The sequence below is a fragment of the Ascidiella aspersa genome, chromosome 7 (genome assembly GCF_963924565.1).
Source record: "Ascidiella aspersa chromosome 7, kaAscAspe10.2, whole genome shotgun sequence".
Lineage (NCBI taxonomy): Eukaryota > Metazoa > Chordata > Ascidiacea > Phlebobranchia > Ascidiidae > Ascidiella > Ascidiella aspersa.
In genome coordinates, this window is record NC_139453.1 from 29540353 (window position 1) to 29562758 (window position 22406).

General features: G+C 34.7%; 1 protein-coding gene across 1 annotated transcript in view; it reads right to left on the reverse strand.

Moving 5' to 3' along the window:
- Positions 1-22333, reverse strand: part of LOC146138858 (CCR4-NOT transcription complex subunit 6-like) — a 42156-nt gene extending 19823 nt beyond the window's left edge. Inside the window, exons 1-8 of the mRNA XM_083394834.1 lie at positions 22188-22333; positions 18105-18225; positions 17031-17217; positions 11251-11420; positions 10006-10130; positions 9411-9512; positions 7481-7635; positions 1604-1761 (exon numbers count right to left, since the gene is read on the reverse strand). Coding sequence (XP_083250960.1) covers positions 1604-1761; positions 7481-7635; positions 9411-9512; positions 10006-10130; positions 11251-11420; positions 17031-17217; positions 18105-18225; positions 22188-22193 — 1024 coding nt within the window. The 5' untranslated portion in view covers positions 22194-22333. The remainder of the gene's footprint in view (positions 1-1603; positions 1762-7480; positions 7636-9410; positions 9513-10005; positions 10131-11250; positions 11421-17030; positions 17218-18104; positions 18226-22187) is intronic.
- Positions 22334-22406: the final 73 nt, after the last annotated feature.

Consider the following 22406-nt stretch of genomic DNA (forward strand, 5'->3'; position numbering starts at 1 on the left):
GAAGAGTTCACGAAAGGCTGAATACCCTGGAACGAATCCAACATTTTGTTTAATATTCGAATTCTGCGTCAAATATTTTGTGGAAATGATCTTTTTGTAGTTAACTTAGAAATTACTGAATCTTCCTTCAATGTTGATGTTTTATGTAAAAATGCCATTACATCTCAATGGTAAGCAAATTTTTATTTCGACCAAACTGTGTTCCGCGGGAGCCTTGACGCTTGTTTTGTAAATTTAAGTTTCCTGGTATGGGCGCCTGGCAAAATAGAGTTTCCTGAAAAATCCATAAACGCACCTAATTGACTTTGCAGGTGCAGGTTCCATATGATATTACCTAAGTCCTAAAACGTTATGTAAGGTTTAGGCTTATAAAATCGCCGCGTTTCAATCAAAATCGTTTTAAATTTAATCGGGGGGTGGCAAAAAATCGTAACATTGCCGAACACGCCTGTTGCATTAGGCTTTCATATTTCATGGGATATGTTCGTTGTCCAAGGCAATTTGCCGCTAACCACCTGCCACGATTGACCAATTATTGATGCTCACGAGAAGGTGGTATTTTCTCCTTCACAATTCTCGCCGACTGAAAGCACAACAGCACGACAAGTGTATCTCAAGTACACAGGGTAAAAGAGAAGGGGGGTTCCGGAACTCACGTTGGGCTGCAATTTTTTTGAAGGACAGATTTCGAGATTTTGCGAGCCCAATATATTTTGTTGTTATTCGGACGAATTTGGACATTTTTGCCAAGACGTCATTAGGCTGTGACGTCATACAAAATTGTGTTTTGACTAAATAAATAAATCGTTTTTCTTGGTCGCTTATGTTCAAAAGCGGTTTAAAAATTTTGCCTTAGGTATTTCACGCAGTACAATATTTTGCATTTATTTTGCAGCTTAAAAAGCTTAAAAAAGCCGTATGGTGAAAGGGGGTTGTTTTTCGCCGATTTTACAAGGTCGTAGACGTCCCGTCTAAACAAACAGCAACCGTCGCTGCTGTGTAAAACTTCCTCGAAATTTCGAAGTAATGACAATCTAGCATAAGCGTCGATTAATTTGCGAAAGCTAAAAAAAACTTTGTCGTGCTGCAGATGCACAGGTGCATCTTTCTATAGTCTAGGCCCGCGTTTTCTATCTAATAAAATGCAATAAAGATAATAAAGGCCGAGAAAAGGGCCTAAAAAAGCTCTAAAATAGAACGCCTTAGTCTGTTTTATGTATTTTTAGTTTTATGATTTTTAATTTTTTAATTTTTTTTTTGCTGTATCAAACGATCGTGTTTTTCCTGTGGTATCGATTGACTTATAACCATAAAAAAAACCTAAAAAATTCGAGCTCATAAAAACAAAAATACGACTATAAAAGGATTCGGTCATTCTATTCAAGGCATTTTAAGAATTGTTATGCTACGATTAAAAAAATATTTTATTACATTAGCTACACACCAAACGCTAGTGCTATTACCATAGTGTCAACCCCCTCCAAAAAGAAATACTCATCCCAAACCCAAACCCCTCCCCCCAAAACTAATAAATAAATGAAAAACAAAACTAAGTTTTTAAAAGAATTGCCTAATAAAAATGTTATTTTACTCGAAATCCTACCTGAATTGTTGTTATAAAGGCCGTCGTTGGTCTCCAGCAGAGCAGCAATGCCGATGTTATCCTTGGTCATTACCCTGTTAAGCATGTCCTTGGAGCCCTCGTTGTTCAGCATGGCCACCTGGTTGAACTCGACCAAATGCTCCTGAACCAGAGTGAACCTGTAATAAGCGCCGGGGTTACTCGGGGTCAACTATGATATTTTAAGCCTGCTGTTAAAATAACAAGACTACCTTTCCAGTGTTGCAATGACTTGACTTTCGTCATTGTTTTTAAATGACACGTAAAACGATCTGATTGTCACATATTTTGTTTTGTTGTTTTTTACTTGAATTTAACTATTGCTTATAGTAATTGATTTATAATTATGTCAGTAATTTGACTTAAAAATGAATTTGTCCAATAATGACTTGACTTGAACTTAAGTCAAGTTTACTATACTGTAGCTTTCTACATACGACTAATTGGTTGCATCAGGGGTTTGGTGCCCAAAGTTGATTTTTCTTGATAATTATTTGTAAATAAAGGTAAGCCTTAAGGTAGCTCCATGTGAAAAAATATTGTATAAGAGTTTTGAAAAAGCCAAGATAACTGATTTTTTTTACTGTTAGTTATTATCTCGTATTTTTACCGTTAAGGGATGCCTAATTTGGGGCACAAGTTTCTTCGTTAAAGCAACGCTTAGAAATCAGTGATTGAATAAGCAATAAGGTCCTTATTATTGAGATACATTTATCGACTCCGCCACTCGACTTCTCAGCCAAATGTTTGCTTAGCGGCATTGTACACTTTCTGAGATGTTGCGCCATAATTTCACATATTTTTTTCGCTTGCATGTCAGTTTAGTCTGTCGTTATGCGTTACGCTTGTTTAGGAGAAATCTCGTAAAAAGTGTAGTTTCTTGGTTGTTGATAAGGCTAGAACGTCTTTTTCACAACCATTATGTGCGTTATTTCTTGCAAGTATTTTCAATGACTCCGTAAATGGTCTACCCTGTGGTTCCGTTTGCTTCTTTTAGAGCAATGGGGTCCAAAATGGCAGAAAAATCCAAACAAAAGGATAAGCAACTAAATGTAAACCGACCAAGAGGTAACGAAGGTACAAAAGAAGAGCTGAAAAAGGCCAAGCACGGCGCATGTCGTCGTGGGTGTGTAAACAGGCCGACTGAGTAAATAACGCTGAGAGCGAGAAACAAGAGAAGGGGCAAAATAAATCGCATTTTTCACAAGATGCCTGACTAACGCGCACTTTGTTTGGCTAAAAGCCATCTCAGCCTAGCAAGCAATGGTGATATGGTTGTTTCTCGACTTGCTCCCCTCTGAGCCTGCGTAGCTCAGTTGGTAGAGCGACGGTCCCGGTATGATCGGAGGTCGTGAGTTTGAACCTCACTACAGGCTGGTTTTACAAACAGGCTGCAGCAGGCAACGATGCTCTATGGTCGTTTCTCGACTCGCCTCTGAGCCTACGTAGCTCGGTTGGTAGAGCGACGGTCTCGGTAATACCGAGGTCGTAAGTTCGAACCTCACTGCAGGCTAGTTGTTTTTCTAGTTTGCTCTGCTTGCATCATAGATCAACAGATTCGGTGAGTCTGCGATAGCTTTCAGTGTACTAATGATACGAAAGCCGTAATCGTTGCTCAAATTGTGTAGTTTTCATTGAAATCACTTAGTTTGGTGGATGGGGCGCGTGTTTGTTCTACATTTCTACAAGATAACAAATCAAAACAGGCAAAGTCGATTAGCAGACGCGCTCCACCGATATTGTGACGTCATACGTCCAAACAATGTGACGCTGCACGTTCGCGAAATTTAAACGTGCAGTTTGTCATTCTTAGAGCGAGTTTTAAATTCACTGAGTCCGTTTTTTTTAGTGTTTTTTTGCTTTTCCGCAGGAATTTTCTTTCTGGAGAGGAATCATGGTGTACTGTTGCTGTAAAACTGAGTGCTTTTTAACTTAAAAGGCATATTAGTAACAAACTGAGTGTTTTTAACTTTTAGCAAATTAATAACTTCATTTTTCAGTGCTTATTCAATTTTAAGCCTAACAACCCATAACGATATGTTTGTAGATTTCATTTCGATCGTATTTGCCTGCATGGCCAGAGAAATGACGTCATGGGTAGCATCGAACCGCGTTATGTACAAAAATATGGGGATTGATATATTGATATCGGTATAAAACACCAAGATTCTACTGTGTGAAGAGAAAACATGGCGTTACCACAATGGCAAGATTTTCCGGGCATTTCAACTTCAACAGTTGGCCTATCAAAGCCCATGTAGAGGTATGTGGCATTTTGTGAACGTTTCGAATAATTCTTAAGATAATGGTTGGTGGTTGTAGTTGGACTAGAATCAATAACAAAGCCTGTACAGAAGTAAGTAGCATTTTAAACATTTCAAATATCTCTGTATCTTTCAACATGATGGTTTGTAGCGACATCAGTCTTCGATGAAAACAGTAGAATTTAATCCGTCAAACAACAAACAGCCCAACACACAATTGGTGAAACACAGCCGGCCAGCCCGTTGACAACGAAAAAACGACCAAAAAAAAAATAAGGCAAAGAAGTCACCAAGGGCCCAGGGCGGAAAGTGGATTGGGAAAGGGCTTTCAAGGGCGCTGTTTAGTGGCTAGAGAAACGACTGTTAAACCACAACGAGCGATCTGTGGGCAAGCTCAACCGGTTGCCCATAAAAAGGGTTTTGGGAGCCTAAAAAGCTACTGCTTCAAGGTACGCGCTGATTTGCACCTGGCTAAGGTTAACCGTTTGATTGGAAACGGGTCTGGGATGGTTTAGGCGTTGGTTTTTCTTCTATCGACACGTTTGCATTATAAAGGGTTTGACAATAAGAGCCAGATAACTTGAAATTAAGGCCCCGTGTCAGCTATAAAATTTGGTGTCGAATTTTATTAACTTGGTGATTATTATTAAACGAAGGGACATTAGCAAAATAATAACGGGATACATAAGAGCAATCCTCTTTAACCTTTTTCCCAGTGGTACACGTTTCACAATTGAGTCTTATGTCGTATACCTCACAAATATGCACAGTAGAAAAAACTATTTGGTTTGCTTGGTAAAGTGGTTATATTGATTTCATACCTTGCGTAAACTTGCGTATTCTGACCGAACCTGTCCCTTTGTATACCTTTTGTCAGTTGTATACCATAGCTTAGATTTAAAATGCACTTGAGTTTACAGCATACCCGGCTAAAGAGCATTGATATATAGAGCCTTATAAGATTGTTGTTTAGTTTAAAATCGCATTAAAATTCAGTTTGTAAAAAAAAACGAAGCCCCAGACAAACACTTATTTATTGCGGGTATTCCAGCAACATTAGGGCGATATGCCGCGGGTCAGTAAAACATACCATGAGTCGTATTTTGCTGGTCCTGGTTTGATTTTAAGTTAATTTTAAACAAAACAAAAAAACGTATACCAGTGCTACTCTTGTAATTTGTCGTGTAACTGGCCGAGCTCGCTTAACGAACTGCATCGTCAGTCGTTACACAAGCTATTGATTTGGTATTTTAGGTTCACCTACAGCACGTAGTACATTGCGACTCAGACGAGGCAGTTGGGCGTAGCTTTCAGAACCGGCTTTCGAAGTCGGTAAAAATAAAAAAAAACACTCTGACTTGGGGAGAAACCGTGACCTTCTGGCAACCCGAGGGTCTGGTTTTGAGGAGAGGAAAAGATCGGATTACGTCGAAATTCAATTTCGATTTCCGGGAAAACAAGGAGTGGGCTTAACCGCGAAAGCAAGGTTCTACGACTTAGTAAGAATAGGTGGCGTTTTGGTCGTTAATGAATAAATCTCAATATAATGACCGAGGGTTGTAGTTAGACGTAGAATGAATGTCACAAAGCCCGTGCTACAGAAGTGGGTATGATTTTGAACATTTCGAAACGTTGCAATAAAATAATTTTGGAAGACGCCATTCACTTGGACACCAAAGTAGTTTAAATCGACATATAATCATCAACGGGTGCAAGCGTAAAAGAGCGATCCGGTCAAATAGCCCATGTGCACCCCCTGAGTCTATTTACCCGGCTAACAAAGTAATTTAAATCAATTTCTTAAAAAATCATTGAAATTATGCAAAACTCGGAAAATTAAATCTAATACAACCACCACCCAAACCCAACCCTAAACCTAACCCAAGTTAATAAATAATCACGTATTGGTGCAAACGTGAAAGAGCGATCCGCTCAAATGGCCACTTCCAAAAAAGTTGACAACTGAAAACCAAAACATCGCATTTAAAAGCTATTTTTTCAACGGATCTGAGCAACCAAAAACAACTCTACGCCTTTGGGCCGGAAAACAACCATCGACGCTTGCTTTCGGAACCGCTCGACCGTGACGGCGCGCCGATGCCGAACGCTGTGACGTCACAATAGCGCAAGGAAGCGACGGCGTGGTGACAATAACAAGGGAAGGAAAGGGATGGGGTTTCTGGCATTCGAGGGACGGGGAATTACGCTGTTAGTTATACACGTGTCCAACAACACCAGGCTTTTATACAATATTTAAAGCTAGGACTTATTTTTTGAAAACATGCTTTTTTTATGTAATCATTATTTGTTGTGTTAAGATAACTTAATAATCTTTTAAATCGTTCATGCCAACTGAAACCTAAGAATAACTTTGAGCAGCTTCATTGATGTCTATGAGAGAGAGAAAAAAATTTTTGTAAGAATTTTACAACTTTAAATTTTTCTGGGCTGCGATTTTAAATATTTTCTGTGCCTTTTTAGGTAAATTATTTGTTTTTTAACGCTAAATTGTACCAAATTGCTGATGAAGTTTTTAGCTGCTTCATTGTTTTGATCGCATATTTCGACTCTACCAAATTTTTCGGTTATCCTATAATTTCAGGATTTTAACCAATTATCTTACATTAAATTTGCAGATTTCCAGACACATTTTGTCACAAATTAATTACAGTTAAACATTTTCGGTTATTGTTTAAATTATGCAAAAACAGTGCTCGGACATGCAGCCAAGATGAACATGTTTGTTCACACATTTTTGTCGGTTTTCTTATTAGCCTTTATGTGAACTGGTAGCTCAGTTGATTAACTTTTGTTGTATTTCTACATTAGGAGGTCTACTTTAATCTGTACGCAATTTCACAATAGGTGTGTGTGTGCATGTGTGAATAGGTGTGTGTGTGCATGTGTGGTGTGTGACAAAAAAAGGTGTCCACTATAAAATTTTAGCAAAATCACCTAATTTTTTATGTACAGAATACAAAAGACTTTTTAGCACAAATACCAATTTTCAAATAACTCGCTCTTTTTTCGCTTAAAATATTTTTGGATGCAGTTTAGTTGGTTTTGTTTTTCCAACACACACATAAATGCTAAATTGCGTTCAGCTGCATAAAAGCTAAAATAATAATCAAGCATAGAACATAAAACAATAAAAAGAATTTAAGTAGGTTTATTTTAAAATAAAGTTCCACTTGAGATGGTTGCGAAACTTGCGACTATTGCACTTAGTTGATATCAAATTCCACCCAAATTAATATTTGTGCAGACATGTTGTATTGGTATGCGTCTTACAAGTTCAAATGTGCCCTACCTTAGGTGCAGTATGAATGTGCCTAAGTCGGTAAAACTATTTTTTATAAATCTGGCAGGTTCTTGAGTTTCTAATACAAATTGGTACTGTGGTCACACACTAATGCTACAATAATTTTTTTGTCCGTAATGTAATGCAAGAATTATATTTTATCCGATTAATTTTTTTATTTAGAAAGAAATAAAAAAATGATTTAAAAAAATAAAAAAATGATGTAAAATTTCTTTCTTCAAAAAGAAATAGAAAAATGATTTTAAGATTAGGATTTTGTTTGACAGAACCTACTTTGAAACTTTCCAAAATATTGCACAACCGTCAACGTGTTGCCTTTCGTCCTCGTTCATATGCTTGGCCCTCGACTTTGGGTTGAAAATTCCTTCGTAACCTTGTGCCTTCATTTCTAGGTCGAAGAAATTGTGATACTCGCAAGTTTCAACCTCCTGTAAGCAACAATACAAGCAAGGGTCACATTTGGCAGTATTTTTTACGAATTTAAACAAAATAACCCTTAGGCTGTTAAGGTTTCTAAAGTCACAGTGATTTTATTGGATACACAATAAAACACATTTCGTAAAACAAGGAAAACGTTGGAGCATAATGGTTGGAGGTATAGGTGTCATTATGACTGTTTTAAATAACTCTTTATTCGTTGAAAAAATAAAGAGACTGGTGTCATTATGACTGGACCAGTGTCATTATGACATTCATTGAAAAATAAAGATTTCTTCGAAACGTTAAAAGAGCCATCTACTTCTGTATAAGCTTTGATATCTAAGGCAAACATGATATTGATTAACAACAACTTGTAAATGAGAAGATGACTTAATATATCACACATTTAAATCCCAAAGCTGATTATCATGGTAAATATAATGTTTTTTTTTTCAAAAAAATACATTAAAAATGTAAAAAGTATTTCAAGGTTGAAATGCTCTTTGTTTACAAGCGAAAGACTTGATTTTAAAGTTTATGAAATAAAAATGCTAACTGCAGATCAGTTCTGTTAGTGTTTATTTTTTGCAACTGGAAAAAAATATTAAGCTTCCATATTTAAATAAGTAAAATAGTATAAAAAAATACATGTAATTTTTTATGGTTAGTAATCCAAATTGTGAAGGAGGCATAAAACCAAACGATATAAACAAGAAAATCAAAAAGCTATGTGCCACACTTGAAAAAAAGGGTTTGAAAAATAGAACCTAACAAATGTGAACCATCAGTTGGCAAGAGTGCCACTCCAGCTTAATATCGGTCTAATTAATTAGCAATAACTGCCACTTAAAAAGTTGTAAGTGGCCAGGGAAGCATTTAAACCACGCAAAAAGGCACTGGAGATTTAACGAAAATAAGTGGCAGGTTACAAACAAAACTCTGGTAAGTCAGACATGGGTACAAAACAAAATAGAGTTAAACATATCAATTGATAGAAATCACTCTTCTGGTGTAAATGAAGTATGTATGGTTTATACTCCGTTGACACCAGAAGACCATTTTGTGTTTCTTAACATCTTGTTGACTATAAAACATTCTAGAAACTTCATACATAATATACTTGAAGTTATAAAGCAAGTTTTAGTTCGTCATAAAACTGTATTGTGTAAGGTTTAGCCTGGAAACTAATACTAATGTTTAAAAACATTCGCTAACGACTAATGTTGAAAAACTTAAAGACTAATTCAATTCACATTGGAGAATAATTTTGTCACACAGCAATCAAAATTTCGTTTTTCAGACACTTTTTGTGTTTGTTGAGAAAGGAGTTGGTTTCCTTGATATTTTTACAGCTGATATAACAAAGTAAAGAACAAATATATATTTTGCAGAAATGGAAGCATTTAAAAAATAGGCGGAATTTGGGGATCATACATTCAAACAACAACAACAACAACAACAACTACATAAGAAAAACTTATTATATTTTATTACATGTCGTTTTGATTTATGTACTTAACAATTTAGTCCTTTAAAGTTTCCAGAAGTAGAAAACAAACAACAACGTTGTTATGAAATTGTCTATCCCAAGTAGTTGTTAGCCTGTAAACCTGTTTTAATTTGGATAGATTACTGTAAAACCTAATGCAAAGGTATATTTTAAAGATTAATACCTACCCTAAAAAAGTTAAATATTTTAAATACTATGCTTCATAATGTTTGCTCAAATGAAAGGTCTGCATAGCTCTGTAGTATTTAAGTGGTAGATCGGTAGCATGCATACCTGCAAGGCAACGATGTCGGCGTTGTAATACTGGATGTCTCGCATGATAATCTTTCTCCTATATTCCCAGTTGAGTGCCCATGGCGGGCAATAACCATAAAGCTGCACACAAAAAAACTTGTCGTAAAAACTAAACAGGTCACAGGTCCTGAAAAGCAATTAAGTCAGTCAAGACACTGTTGACTAATGAACCCCTTGTAATTGTGAAAGAGCAAAAAACTATGCTATGGTTGGTTTTATGGCATAAACAAAAACTAAAGCTAGCGCAACTTTTATGTGTTTGACAGAGGTTTTGTCACTTAGAAAATACATAAAGATTAAAATAGACATATTTAACGTGAATTTGTTTAAAATTCCAATTAAAAAAGTTTGCCTACCCAACAAATTCTTTGTTTTAATTTTTATTTGTTTGACAAATATTTTAAAAATACAAACAGCAGTTAGACTTGAGTTGGAAATTTAAAAAATTCTGCTTTGACAAGAACCATATAAAAATTCTTTATTGTCACTCAAGCAAAACAGAAATTCAACAACAAAAAAAGTTTAAGTTAAAAAACCTGAGTTAAATAAATGCCACAATGTCTAGTGAATTTACCTGGCGGGTGGCATACTTGTCACAAAGGACGTTGTAGGACATGACATAAAACGACGACATGGTTGGGGTTCTTTCCGGGTCGCTGATGTGTATCCATTCACGCTCGGGTGGTTTCATGGTTGTCACTAAAAACAGAAACGAGCAAGCGTTAAACTAATCGTGTTTGTAAATCCATTGAACAAGGCTAGATCATGCAAATCCAAAGATGGGAAATTTGCTGAAAAGGATGTACAATTGCATATGCCACAATGGGATGTAGATTTTGAATCAGGCAACAAATGTAGAGCGTAAACCTGTTTTTTTTTTTAGCTACAATGCAAAAATGGTTTTATATTAAGTAAAGTTTTCATAAAGATTTTTTGCCACAAAGCTGTAGCTAGAAAATAAATTTTCATCCAACATAATACTAAATACCATTACAAAAAAACTCAGGTGCGTTTCTATATTGACTAAACTGGTTTAAAATCCCATAAGAGTTACCAAAGGAAATTTGGAGTCATATTTTCCCACTGGATTTAACTTTTTTAATGTTTACCAAATCGTTCAAACTGTTATCCCTATCCAACTTTGAATGTACCAAGCCATATCTCAGACAGGTAAAGTGGACAATTTGCAGCAATTGCCAACGTAATTACTCACAAAAATGGCACTGGTTTACTTTTTAATTGTCACCTTTGTCCAGCCCACAAACTGTCGCAAACACATAATTACACTCCGTTAGAAAACCATGCTGACAGCTAATTACCAGAATAAAAAACTACGCCCTTAATAAATCTTATGTCTTTCTGTTAAAATCATACATTTATTTTTCCTATTTCCACCAATCCAAAAAAATAATTACTTTTAAAAGAACAGGTCTATTTCGAAGAATTCAATCTGTTACTATTAGATCAAATATTTAAAATTTTAACATTCAGTTAGCAGATCAATGTAAACCAGTTAGTCTCAATTAGAGATCGACCAGTACTGTTTTTTCTCTTTTGGTCAACCGATAGCCGATACTGTTACCGATTTGTTTTATATGACCTAAAATATGTTTGTTTTTCAGCAACAATCATATCATGTTTTCATAGTAAAATATTATCGGTAAACCAATATATTTTGGCCTATCTCTAGTTTCAATGTCCAAAACAGCTAATTACTGTTGGGAGACTCAGTTTTCTCGCTAAAATTCACTTTTCAAAACTGACAAAAAGAACCATACCGCAACATTAATAACAAAAGATAAAACATGAGATTGATTACCTGCCAAATTGTCCAGAAGGTAAGTGAGGAGGTGCGTGGTTCCACTCTTATACAGGTTCAAGACATCCTGAGTCAGCGGGTTGCCATTTAATCCTAGCAACTGCAGCTGGAATAGCTTGCCCAGCTCGTAAGGTAAAACACGGAGGTGGTTGTGGTTGAGCATAAGCTCCCTGAAAAAACACAAGAAAATTCCGGGTTACAAAAAAACTCAAAGATAAGAATTTTTAAAGATTTGTAGGTTTTTAAAGACGTGTATCGCCTGACTATTTTTTATTATAATTAAAAAAAATAGAATTAAAAAAGTTTTGTAAAATTTGACATAAAATAAATCCAAAGACTATTCAAAGAGTTTTTGGAAGTAATATGGTCAAACAAGTGAAAGATTTTAAAGACTTTATAAGACTTTGTGGTAACCATTAATTTTGATTAGAGGTCGATAATTATCAAGAACTGTTGGTTTTCATGTTGCAGGGTTGATATTGTACAGTTAGAGCTGATAATCCAATGCTATGCAATTGTTTTGGTAGGTACTCGTAAAAGCATAGGACAGCCCCAGTTTTAATCATTTGAACCAAGAGATAAAATAAAAAAAAATTGTAAAAACTTTTTAATCACAATTTAAAATGACGCAACGAACCTGATACCATTAAGGTGTGCAACTTATGCAAAAAAAAACCACATACTAGATTTTATATTTTCATTTACTGATATGGTTCTTTGAATTTTTTTGGACAAGTGCTTAACAACAAAATAACTACAATCAGAAAATACAACAGCATTATAACAATATGGTCCAGTAATGAATAATATTATCAACTAATTTTATTACTGTTATGCTAGTGTTGATATTATCAACTAACTTGAAAGTTACACAAGTGTTATTATAAACTAATTTGACTTTAGTTATGTAAGTGACCAACTGTTAACAGGCACATACATTGTGATTAACACCATATTCATTAAAAGGGGACACTTCTGAGTTATGTAACTAATAGCAAGTTTTAGAGATCTGTTTTGTTTCAATTGAATTCACAATTACATATCGAGACTAGATAAATAGCCATGGGGCACAAATGCATTTAACCATGGCCACCAATGTCATAGCATATCTCTGTCGCAAACAACTTTATAACCAAAAGATTACTTTTTAAGTACACAGGAAAAACACTATAGGTAAAAAATGAGTGAATGCTCTCTGATGAGATACATACTAATACAGTTCTCTTGATAACTATGTAAATAAACCAAAAAATATTAAAATGGGTATAACCAAGTTTATAAACAACTCAAACAGTATGCTAACATAAATTTAAGAAATCTTTATATCAGAATCATATTATTGGCATTTCTGACAAGGGATTTAAGTCAGAAAAATAGTTTTGTGATGCTACAACCATTGCCAATAGCAGTATAGTAAGTCTAGATTCAATGTTAGTTGTTAATGGTGTTTGTCTTTTTATAAATCTGGAAATCAGTTGGCAGATTCAAAATACAAATACAAGAATCGGATATTGATTTCCAAATTTGCTTGGAAATTGGTTTGTTATCTAACAAAAATTAGAGAAATGAAGTCAAGCTAAACAGCTTAAATGGAAAGAGAAAACCCACTTTACAAGACAATTCACATTGCACACACTTGTGTCAAAACAACAATAAACAATTCGCCTATCCCAAGAAAGCAAGCAAGCAAGTAAGCAAACCTTGTCAGTGGAAGACGGCTCTGTTTATATTCAAACGTCGCCAGCACGCTCCAAACAAGGGCCGTTTATGACGTAACAGTGACGTGTGCGCGCGTGCACACGCACCTGCCCTTCTGCGACTCTCTGTTGCGAGCAAATGCAAAGAACAGGCGGCTGGCGTGGTTTTACTACGCACAGACGATTGGAGAGAAGCGACGGCCGCTTGGTTAATCATCGCTCGCTGTTTTGCAGCCCGCTTTATTATTGTTGTTGTGGCAGTGATGGCGGATGTCCAAGATTAGGCCACGCTATTTCGGCCGCAAAGCAGTCACGAACTTTCGCTGGCGCTTGTGCTAACACTGGGCTGCTGATTATGACTCTTGGGCAAAAACGCTAATTGGGAGAAATTGACCAGGTTGTGGTTATTAAAGATGTGATAATTGGCGGTGTTGTAGTGAACTTAAGTTACTGATTTTAAATGGCTTGACTGACCCAAGTCTTTTGGACATATGACTTGACTTGGACTTCGTTAAATGACTTGCGAGACTTTTTAATAAAATTAATTATTTAACTCAATCTTTGCACATAAAACAAGTTTCTTGCTAGATGTTGTGTTTTCGGTATTTTTTAATTGTACCAATGCTCATTACCGTACTAGGTTAACAATTTAAAAGGTTTAATGTTTTAAATAACTTGACTTGAAGTTGACTTGGTTAAATAATGACTGGGACTTGACTTGTTATTTTTTTTGCAAAAGACTTAATAAGGACATAAGCTATACCACAAATGCCTTTAATGGGACTTGAGTCATTCCAAAATGACTTGTTTGCAATGGTGCTAATTGATTGTGACCAAAGTGGAAATGAATTTGTATTACTGGTAGACTGCTGATACAGGATTGACACGCATTTTTTAAGACATCCCAAGGACATTTTTAACCAAATTTGTAGGTTTTAAAGATTGACGTTTTTTCCAAACAGTATAAATACCATTGTCAACTCAATTAAAAATAATTCTTTTTTCAAGGGATTTCTCTCTTTGAAAGTTAGCAAAAAAATACGTATCGGTCATCAAAATGTCTTCGGGCACACAAAACTTCACAATATATTCCTTTTGGAAAACACACTTTCGGGGAAACAGGCTTTTTTATTAAAGACTCGCTAATTAGCAGGACCAGAGTGGAAATGATATCGCCAATAATAATATTATCTTTCAAAATTACACAAAAAAAATAATTCAAAAAAAAAAACATGTTCCACTCGTGAGGCACAAAGTTTGAGAATCCCTTCTTTTTGGTGAAAACACATTGGGAGAAACAAGCCTTGTATGAAGGAAACAATAATTAGCAAGACTGGAGGGGAAATGACATTGCCGTTTGTGAAATGCTTTTTCCGGTTAGGGCTAAGTTTGGAAAGTGTGCAGTCTGGGAACTCATTTTCATGTTGTAAACATTTGAATATTGCTCAGTTGTAAAAATAAGCCACCAGAAATTTTTTTTTTAGTGTTGCGAAGCAAAATGCACCATGGCTCTGATTGTTCTTTGTCAATATAGAGTTGAAAAAAAAAAATTCTACCTTATATTGAAATGAATTTATAGCTGTGTCGCCCTGGTTGGTGTACAGCCAATGAACATTATAAATATGATTGGATTTTCTGTGAATTTTTAATTTTACAATGTATGACACAACATGTAAGATCAAAACTCAGTGATCAGCATTTTAAGGTAAATATACCAACCACTAAAAATTTTAGCATAAATTGCAAGAACTGAAGAGTGAAAACCAATCTAGTAGCAAAAGCTACACACTAAGCTGCAGCCACAGCCACCAAACCGGTGTGTCATTAATCATTTATGAAAACAACAAGAGTACATTAGGCCGACATTGTGTCAGTTAAGCTACAGATACATCATGGACACCTGTAGCCTGACAACACCACAATTTGTCACCCGTAATTTATATGAAACAGGTATGGTCTCTTTTGTTGTTGTTGTTTACTAGTTCTAAAGTGCCCTAAATGCAAGTGGAGTATAAAACTTTCATATACTTCAATCTAAAATTAACTTTTACGATTTTCTTGTGCAATCTTTTACACTAACAGTCAAGAAACACAAAAATATGGTAATTCGGGGAAATTGCTGCTTCAAAAATTATGAACTTATAAATTGTTTCTTTCTACTAAAATTGACAAACCATCTTTATTAACGGCTAAAAGTAGCATCTGTATAAGCAACATTTATAACTCAAACATTTTGCATAACATTTATGTGTACTATGGTGCCATGCTAGAAGGAACATCACAAGATTGCGACTAGTACCCAAAGCAACAATTATGTACACCAAGCCATTATCGAATTCGTAGGCGAAATTGAGCCTTTGATTTCAAAAACTAAAGAAACATCACTACAGATTAACAGATTTTCAACCGAATGACTGAACACTAGCATAAAGCCTGTTAATAAGCATCTCCGCTAAAATGACCATTTGGAATAACTTAATGGCTTTACTTAAACAAACTTTGTCACTGTTTTTAAATGACTTGAATTGAGTTATTTTGGGAAAATGACTTGGGTTGAAATAAAGTGTTTTCATTGGGCATTTACATCACAGAGTTATTTATTTCAATTTGTGCATGTGAAACAATAAGCTTAATAGTTGCGTTTGTGTTCTTTTTTAGTTGAGTTATTGCTCATAATTGAAAGACTTGACCAATTTAATATTTTTAATGACTGGGATTTGACCTGTTCTAATTATGACTTGACTTGTCATTTATTTAAAAAGCCTTGACTTGGACTTAAGTTATTTTACAAATGACTTGACTTTGACTTAAGTTATTTTACAAATGACTTGACTTTGACTTAAGTTATTTTACAAATGACTTGACAATGAAGAAAACTATGAAAATGCACAGTGCAACTAAGACATTGCCATAAATTAAAATAACAATAGGAAAAAAGCTCTTCTCGGTCATTAATCAGTCTCAACCTTACTGGGGAGTATCTATCAGGATAAGTGAAGCTATTTCCTGTGAAATTTCAATGAGCCATGAAACCCACGATAGACAGGATGTCTTGATGAATTTAATTTGAAAGAGGTTAAATGGGTACTTTTACAAATGCTCTGCTATCATTTTTTTACAATGTACAATGATTGTTTTTAGTGCTTAAAGATCGATGAATCATAAAAAACTTTTTTTTTTGCAAAATCCAGAGACTTGGAAATTAGATTTGATGAAAATACTTTTTTTAAATAGTTAGACATACTACCAAACCTTTAATGTGGATTTTTGGCAAATTAAAAAAAAACATACACATAAGTATACAAGGGTGGTTTGTGTTTTATGGATATAAGCAAAATTATGCTGACAATGCTCTGATTGTAAAATAAAGGGCTAGATTAATCATTAACAAAGCTAGTCTGCCATTCGAGGAATGCCTGAATGACTTAAAATGCTTTGCCTGTATTAAATAGGCCATAAAAACAATATTTTGACCCTTGTCAATTCCTCGTAATATTTTTATCACACACCCCACTAACCAGCATAGTTTTTTGTTGCATTAAATTGCAGTGCATTTGAAAATAACACAATTTGTTATGGAACTGGAAAGAAGGCACCTTTTAAAACCTATTTTTTTTCTCTTAAAAGAGTGATTGATTAAAAACTAAGTTTCCACGCAATTTTAATAACATCTCTCAGTTGGCATTCAATGAAAAGCATTATAAAGTAAGTTTTCTACTTTAAAAGAAGCAAAGAAGAACTCTTTTCTCGCGTGCAAAAGCAATCAACCTTTAAAATATCACCGGCCTCAAAACAAAATTCTTAATACAAATTTTCTGCCTAATTTAACAGGTCACCAAACTATACCAAAAAACGTTTTTATGTTTAAAATGCCAGCAAGCGTTAAAAACGTTTTTCACCTGAGTTTGCACAAAGACCTCTTTACTCATGTACAGAAGCAATTAACTTTCAAAATATCACCCGAAATATTCAAATCAAATTTTCTGCTTAATTTAACAAGTCACCAAACTATATAAATAAAACATTAAAATGTCAGAAAACTTTACGTTAAAATGTCAGCAATCGTTAAAAAGTGTGTATCACCTGAGTTTGATAAGGTCTCCTAATTCTGCAGGTAAGCTGCGAAGTTTGTTGGAAGACAGGTCCAGGCATACAAGGTTTTGCAGGCGGCTTATATCGGGCGATATCCGAGATAGGTGGTTGTCGTTTAGGAAGAGGGCCGTAAGATGAGACAACTGCCAGATGGCAGGGGACAGGTTACGGATTGTTCCTGTAAATGAGCACATAAAAAAATCACTTAACCAATTGTTCCTGTATGTGGGCGAATAAAAAACCTTTGGTCGTTTCTTTGGGTATGCACATAAAACCCTGTATCATCATGCAATATGTATATCGAATTGCGATGTATCACATTCACTCAATTAGGCACGGTAGTTGTGCATGAACCACATAGAAATGAAGTCGCATTCAAGCCTTTGGGCCAGTTAGCACCTATGTAAAGCTCTCATGTTTTGATGCATGATGCAGATGGCACTATGGGCTTTTAAGCTTACTGGTAAAAAGGCTGTGCAACTATTTATTAAATAGAGGTAAAATTTAAAAGCAAAAACAAAAAAATCTGCCTGCTGCAGTTAGAATGTCTTAAATGTTTCTTGTTCGTGTGCACATACTAGCATATTTTACGTGCATCCAACAAACACAATAGTGTCCCATAAATTCCATGCCACAAAGATTTATGTGGACCAAACGTTTCTGCTATTAGTTTCTGACGTACCCTTAAATAAATATGCACAATATTTTCAGTTCTTTAAAACACAGTAAAGAAACACTATATAGTTCAAAGTGTGTCACAACTTGGTAGCAAACTGACTACAGCAACTATTTTTCTACTTTGACTTGATGAAGCACGGTTGTGCGAAAGCTTGTTGAGATTTTAAAGCAATCTGTCTTTATAATAGTGCCGCCTGATAACCCTATTTAGAATCAGATAAATTCGGCAATTTACAAAGATTGACTACAGCTTAGTAAGGCAAGTTTGGCTACCAATTTCTGGGTAAACTTTAAATTGTTTTTTTGTTTTTATTTTATTATATTTACGAATAAAAAATGATCAGTTTTTTTTTATTGTTTTAATTAAAATTTATTTTTTCATTTTACCAGTAATCTCTAGCTCCTCCCAGTGGGAGCGCTTTCCCGTCTTTGACTCTTCCTGCGTCATGATGTGAGTATTCCTTCGCCCATTGCGATGTTTAGGCTCATCTTTCGGCATCGGTATCAACTGAAATGCAAATTGTTCTGTCATATAGACCTTCATACATACAGGCTTCACGTTGTATTATCACAGTGGTCTCAACCGGGGTGCCATATCTAATGCCAAAGGGTGATGAGAGATATTTGAGAATCTTTAAGACCATGATTTTTGCTCAATCCTTAACTTTTTATGCAAGATTACAGTGGAATAAATCCAATTATCACTTCCTACATTGCGTAAGAGTTGATGTGTGTTGTTCCAGTTCAGTTTATTGTAATATTCTAGCAAATTACCTATAAAAAATCTTGTAGGGGTGCTGCGATCTATTTAATATTTCTGAGGGGTGTCACAAGCCATAAAAGGTTGAGAACCACTGTATTGTTACAAAGCAATACAAATCTTAAGGTATTTAACTAGAAAAATATATTACTTAATTAATTTCATTAAACAAAAAAATGCTTTTTTAACTAAAAACTGCACAGAATCACAAAAGTTTTTGGTTATATTTTCTTCGAGAAAAGGTTATATATTTCTGTTGTCTAATTTGGAACTGAATAAAACATGTTATTGTAAGTGTAAACGTATAGAGTTGCTGTTTATGTAATTACCATTATAAAGCCTTGGTGTGTTAGGCTCTGCACTGACGAAAAATCAATAGCGCAAAAAGCATGACCAAAGATGGAACTAATTTTAAATCATATCTTGGCATGCTATTGATTTATCAACATACAATGGATCTAATAGATAGAGAGTGAATTAAAGATTAGCACAATTAATATAATCAGTATATTATAGAAAAAAACAATTCAACCTATATTCCATTGCCTTACAGCACTTTTATTAAATTATTCACTTTTTTCAAAGCTTATTAAGAAAACAATTGAGCCTGAAGACAATTAACTTACCAGCAAAATAAGGAGAGAGCTCTTACTTGAAAAACAATACACAAGTAAGGGCTTAAAACACAAGAGGCTCAACAACAGTGGAGAAAAGGCAAGAGAAAGAAGTGAGAGTCAACAAGTTATTTGTAAGGCCAGTCTTCACAAGTGCCTATTCACACTTTACACCAAACTAAGATATTTGCTGTAAAAGAGAATGAAGGACAAAAAGGCTCCTTCTGAAAATGTATCACTCCTGTTAGGTAAGCCTCTATTGTCTTGGTTTTAATAGACTTTTTTAATTTTTTTTGTTTAAATTTGTCAGTAAAGTGGGACTAAAACAGCCGAGAAACATTAGATCAGTTTAGTCGATTCTGACAGGTATTTCATCAAATTGGTTATCAAAAAAATGATTTTCTTAAATAATGTTGTAAACAACCAAAATTACAACCTGATTAATCACCAGCATTCTAAAACTAACATGCAAAAAATGTTTTTTTCTTATTGTTTTTTTTAGGTAGCTGAATTGGCTAAACCCACACTCCAATCAAAATGTTTAAGCCACACAATATTTCAGCTAAAAGTTTTCCTATTGAATGTGATTTCAAAATTCTGCAAAACAGTCAATAGCATGGCAAATTAATCATTGCAAAACTACAATGTTTGTTTGTTGTGCACTCCAGACGACACAACATATGCGGTTTTCGAGCAGGTGTTATCAGAGACATTTGTTAAGGGAATATGCCTTTGGGCCAGCTATGCATTTAGAGCTAAGAATTTATGTTAGTGTAAGCCAAATTTTAAGTATTGAAGCCCATTTGTGCAGATATTTCTTGTAATCATAGATAACTTTTCCAATGGTTATATTTTGCGTTGTAAAATTGTCATGCAAAGAAGTTAAAATAATTTGTTGCAGACAATCCATGTTTAAGACAAATTAAAAATCAGTAGGGTTTTTACTCCTTTCTGACAAAAAAGTATAAAACCAAACACAAGATACACAAGCAACATAACAAAAGGCAATTTCTTTTTTGTTGCATGTAGCTCTGAAAGTCTATATTTTGCCAGTTATTACAATGGAGCAATAAACATTGAATTCAAAATTTAATTATAAATATAAGTTAAAATACACACTTTGCACAGATCTGCATTTTAGTATTTGGCTTGTTGGGCTATCTTGTAAACAACACCCTTCAATGAAAAGTAATTTAGATGGACAAGTGCTACACATATTAAGATGGAATCTATGCTTGGTCTGGACTACACAGATCATTAGCTTTCATGAAGGGCAGTAAAGTAGTTAAAAGGGTAAAAAAGTTGTTTTGTGAAGACTCATTTAAAATTATTAATATAAGCAAACTCAAGCTTGTACCGATTTTAATAAAGTTTTCTACAATGAATATTTTTCTGTTTCTTAGTACTTTTATACAACCTTCTAATACCTGCCTAAGAGTTCCAAAAATGAAGCAGGTCTGCCATGAATCTTTTTTTTAATGTTGAGCCAGTGCTTTACATTATTGGTATAGAAATATGGAATTAAGTAACAAATTTAACATCCTTTTCAGAATTTTGGGTTCATTATCAAAAATAAAAAGATTTATGCTCCAGTTTGAAAAGCAATTCCGATCTTTAGAAGATCTAGTGGGTGGATTGATAAATAAATCTGGAAATGCTGGCCGCCAGATGAAAAAGATTAAGGCCTCAATAACTTGCCGAAATTTTACAGCAAAATTGTCGCTGGTCTAGAATCCTACCACTGTTTTTTAAAGCGAGTTGTTGAAATTAAAATTTCAAGGAAGGAATAAATATTTGAGAATAAGCATAATAATAATACTTGACGTACCTAAACACAAACGCTAACTCGCACCCAAATAATGTTAGCAATTAAACCCTCCGACGAAAATGTGGTAGGATTCTTGACTAGCACTGCAAAATTCCTAAAGATATAGACTAAAAAGGACTATTTTTCATTGTTTCTTTACTAGGCGAGTGATATTATATGCCAAATGAAAGTGGTAGATTTTGGGCAAGCATTTCATGCTAAAGATCTTTGTTGGAAAGGGACTGCAATGAAATCGAGGGACCATATTTAATTTTCGGTGCTGTCGGTTTGGCCTGTAAATAAATTTACAAATTCTTCTGCTACATTTTTCATGTTCGGTTATTTGCTAATTTTGAACTGTATGTAACAACTTTTCAGCTTTTGTAGAAAATTCTGTTAGGCCAAATCAACAATGACAAGGTTGTTGTTCTTAAAACATTACCATTAATAGAACTTGAGACTATAACATATATATTCCTCAGACTGCAAAGAACTATAAGCACCTACTTAACCAAGAAACTGTTGCAGAAAAAAGTTTTGGCACTGGTCTAGAATCCTACCACATTTTCATTAAGGAGTTTATATTGCTAACATTTGTGGGTTAGGGTGCAAGTTAGCGTTTGGGTGTATCAAGTATTATTATTATATATTTAATTTCCATATTTATTTTGGCGCTCTTTCACTATTGTACGTGAAAAGTTATGCAAAAAAAATAATAATACCGCATACCACAACGCATATTGTTTGGGTTAGGGTGCGGGTTAGCGTTTGGGTGAGGGTGGGTATAATGTTTATTATTAAGAATAACTTGACCCACCCTCAACCAAACGCTAACCCGCACCCTAACCCAAACAATATGTGTTGTGGTATGCGGCATTTAAAGAACATTTTTTTTTTTATTAATTTTTACGTACAATAGTGAAAGAGCGCCTTTATTTCTCCTTGCAATTTACATTTTGATAACTAGTTTTGTTACTGTAAAAAATAAGTGGTAGAATTCTAGACCAGCGCCAAAGTTTTTGCTATTTTCATTAAAATCCCACAGTAGGATAAACCAGCAATCATTTTTTTTGCAAAACAATGAAAGACAAACGGAAACCAATAAATGCAAAAACAACTATGAGATAATTGAAGCCCCAGTATGTAGTTCTTCATTTTTTATGATTAAAACGTTTACAAGTTTTCACAAACTGCCACCGTACTGCTTAAAACAGCTGCAACAAAACGAAAACCGTTTGCAAACAAAGAGAAAAAAAAACAAGTTTTAATCGACACAAACAACGCCTTACCTGCATTCAAACAGGCCTTTTCATCAAATGTTAAAACTTTATTGGACTTTTGCGCGCGGTGAAAAAGCTTCTCGACTCGGCAAATCCTTCGTTTCGTATCCAAATTTCAGCAAAAACTTTGTTCTTTGTCGCTTTCGAAAATGGCGTCTTCCAATCTTTTCTGCTCTCGACTTGTCTGATTGCACGGCTTTACGTCATACTCGTTCACACTTCGCCGAC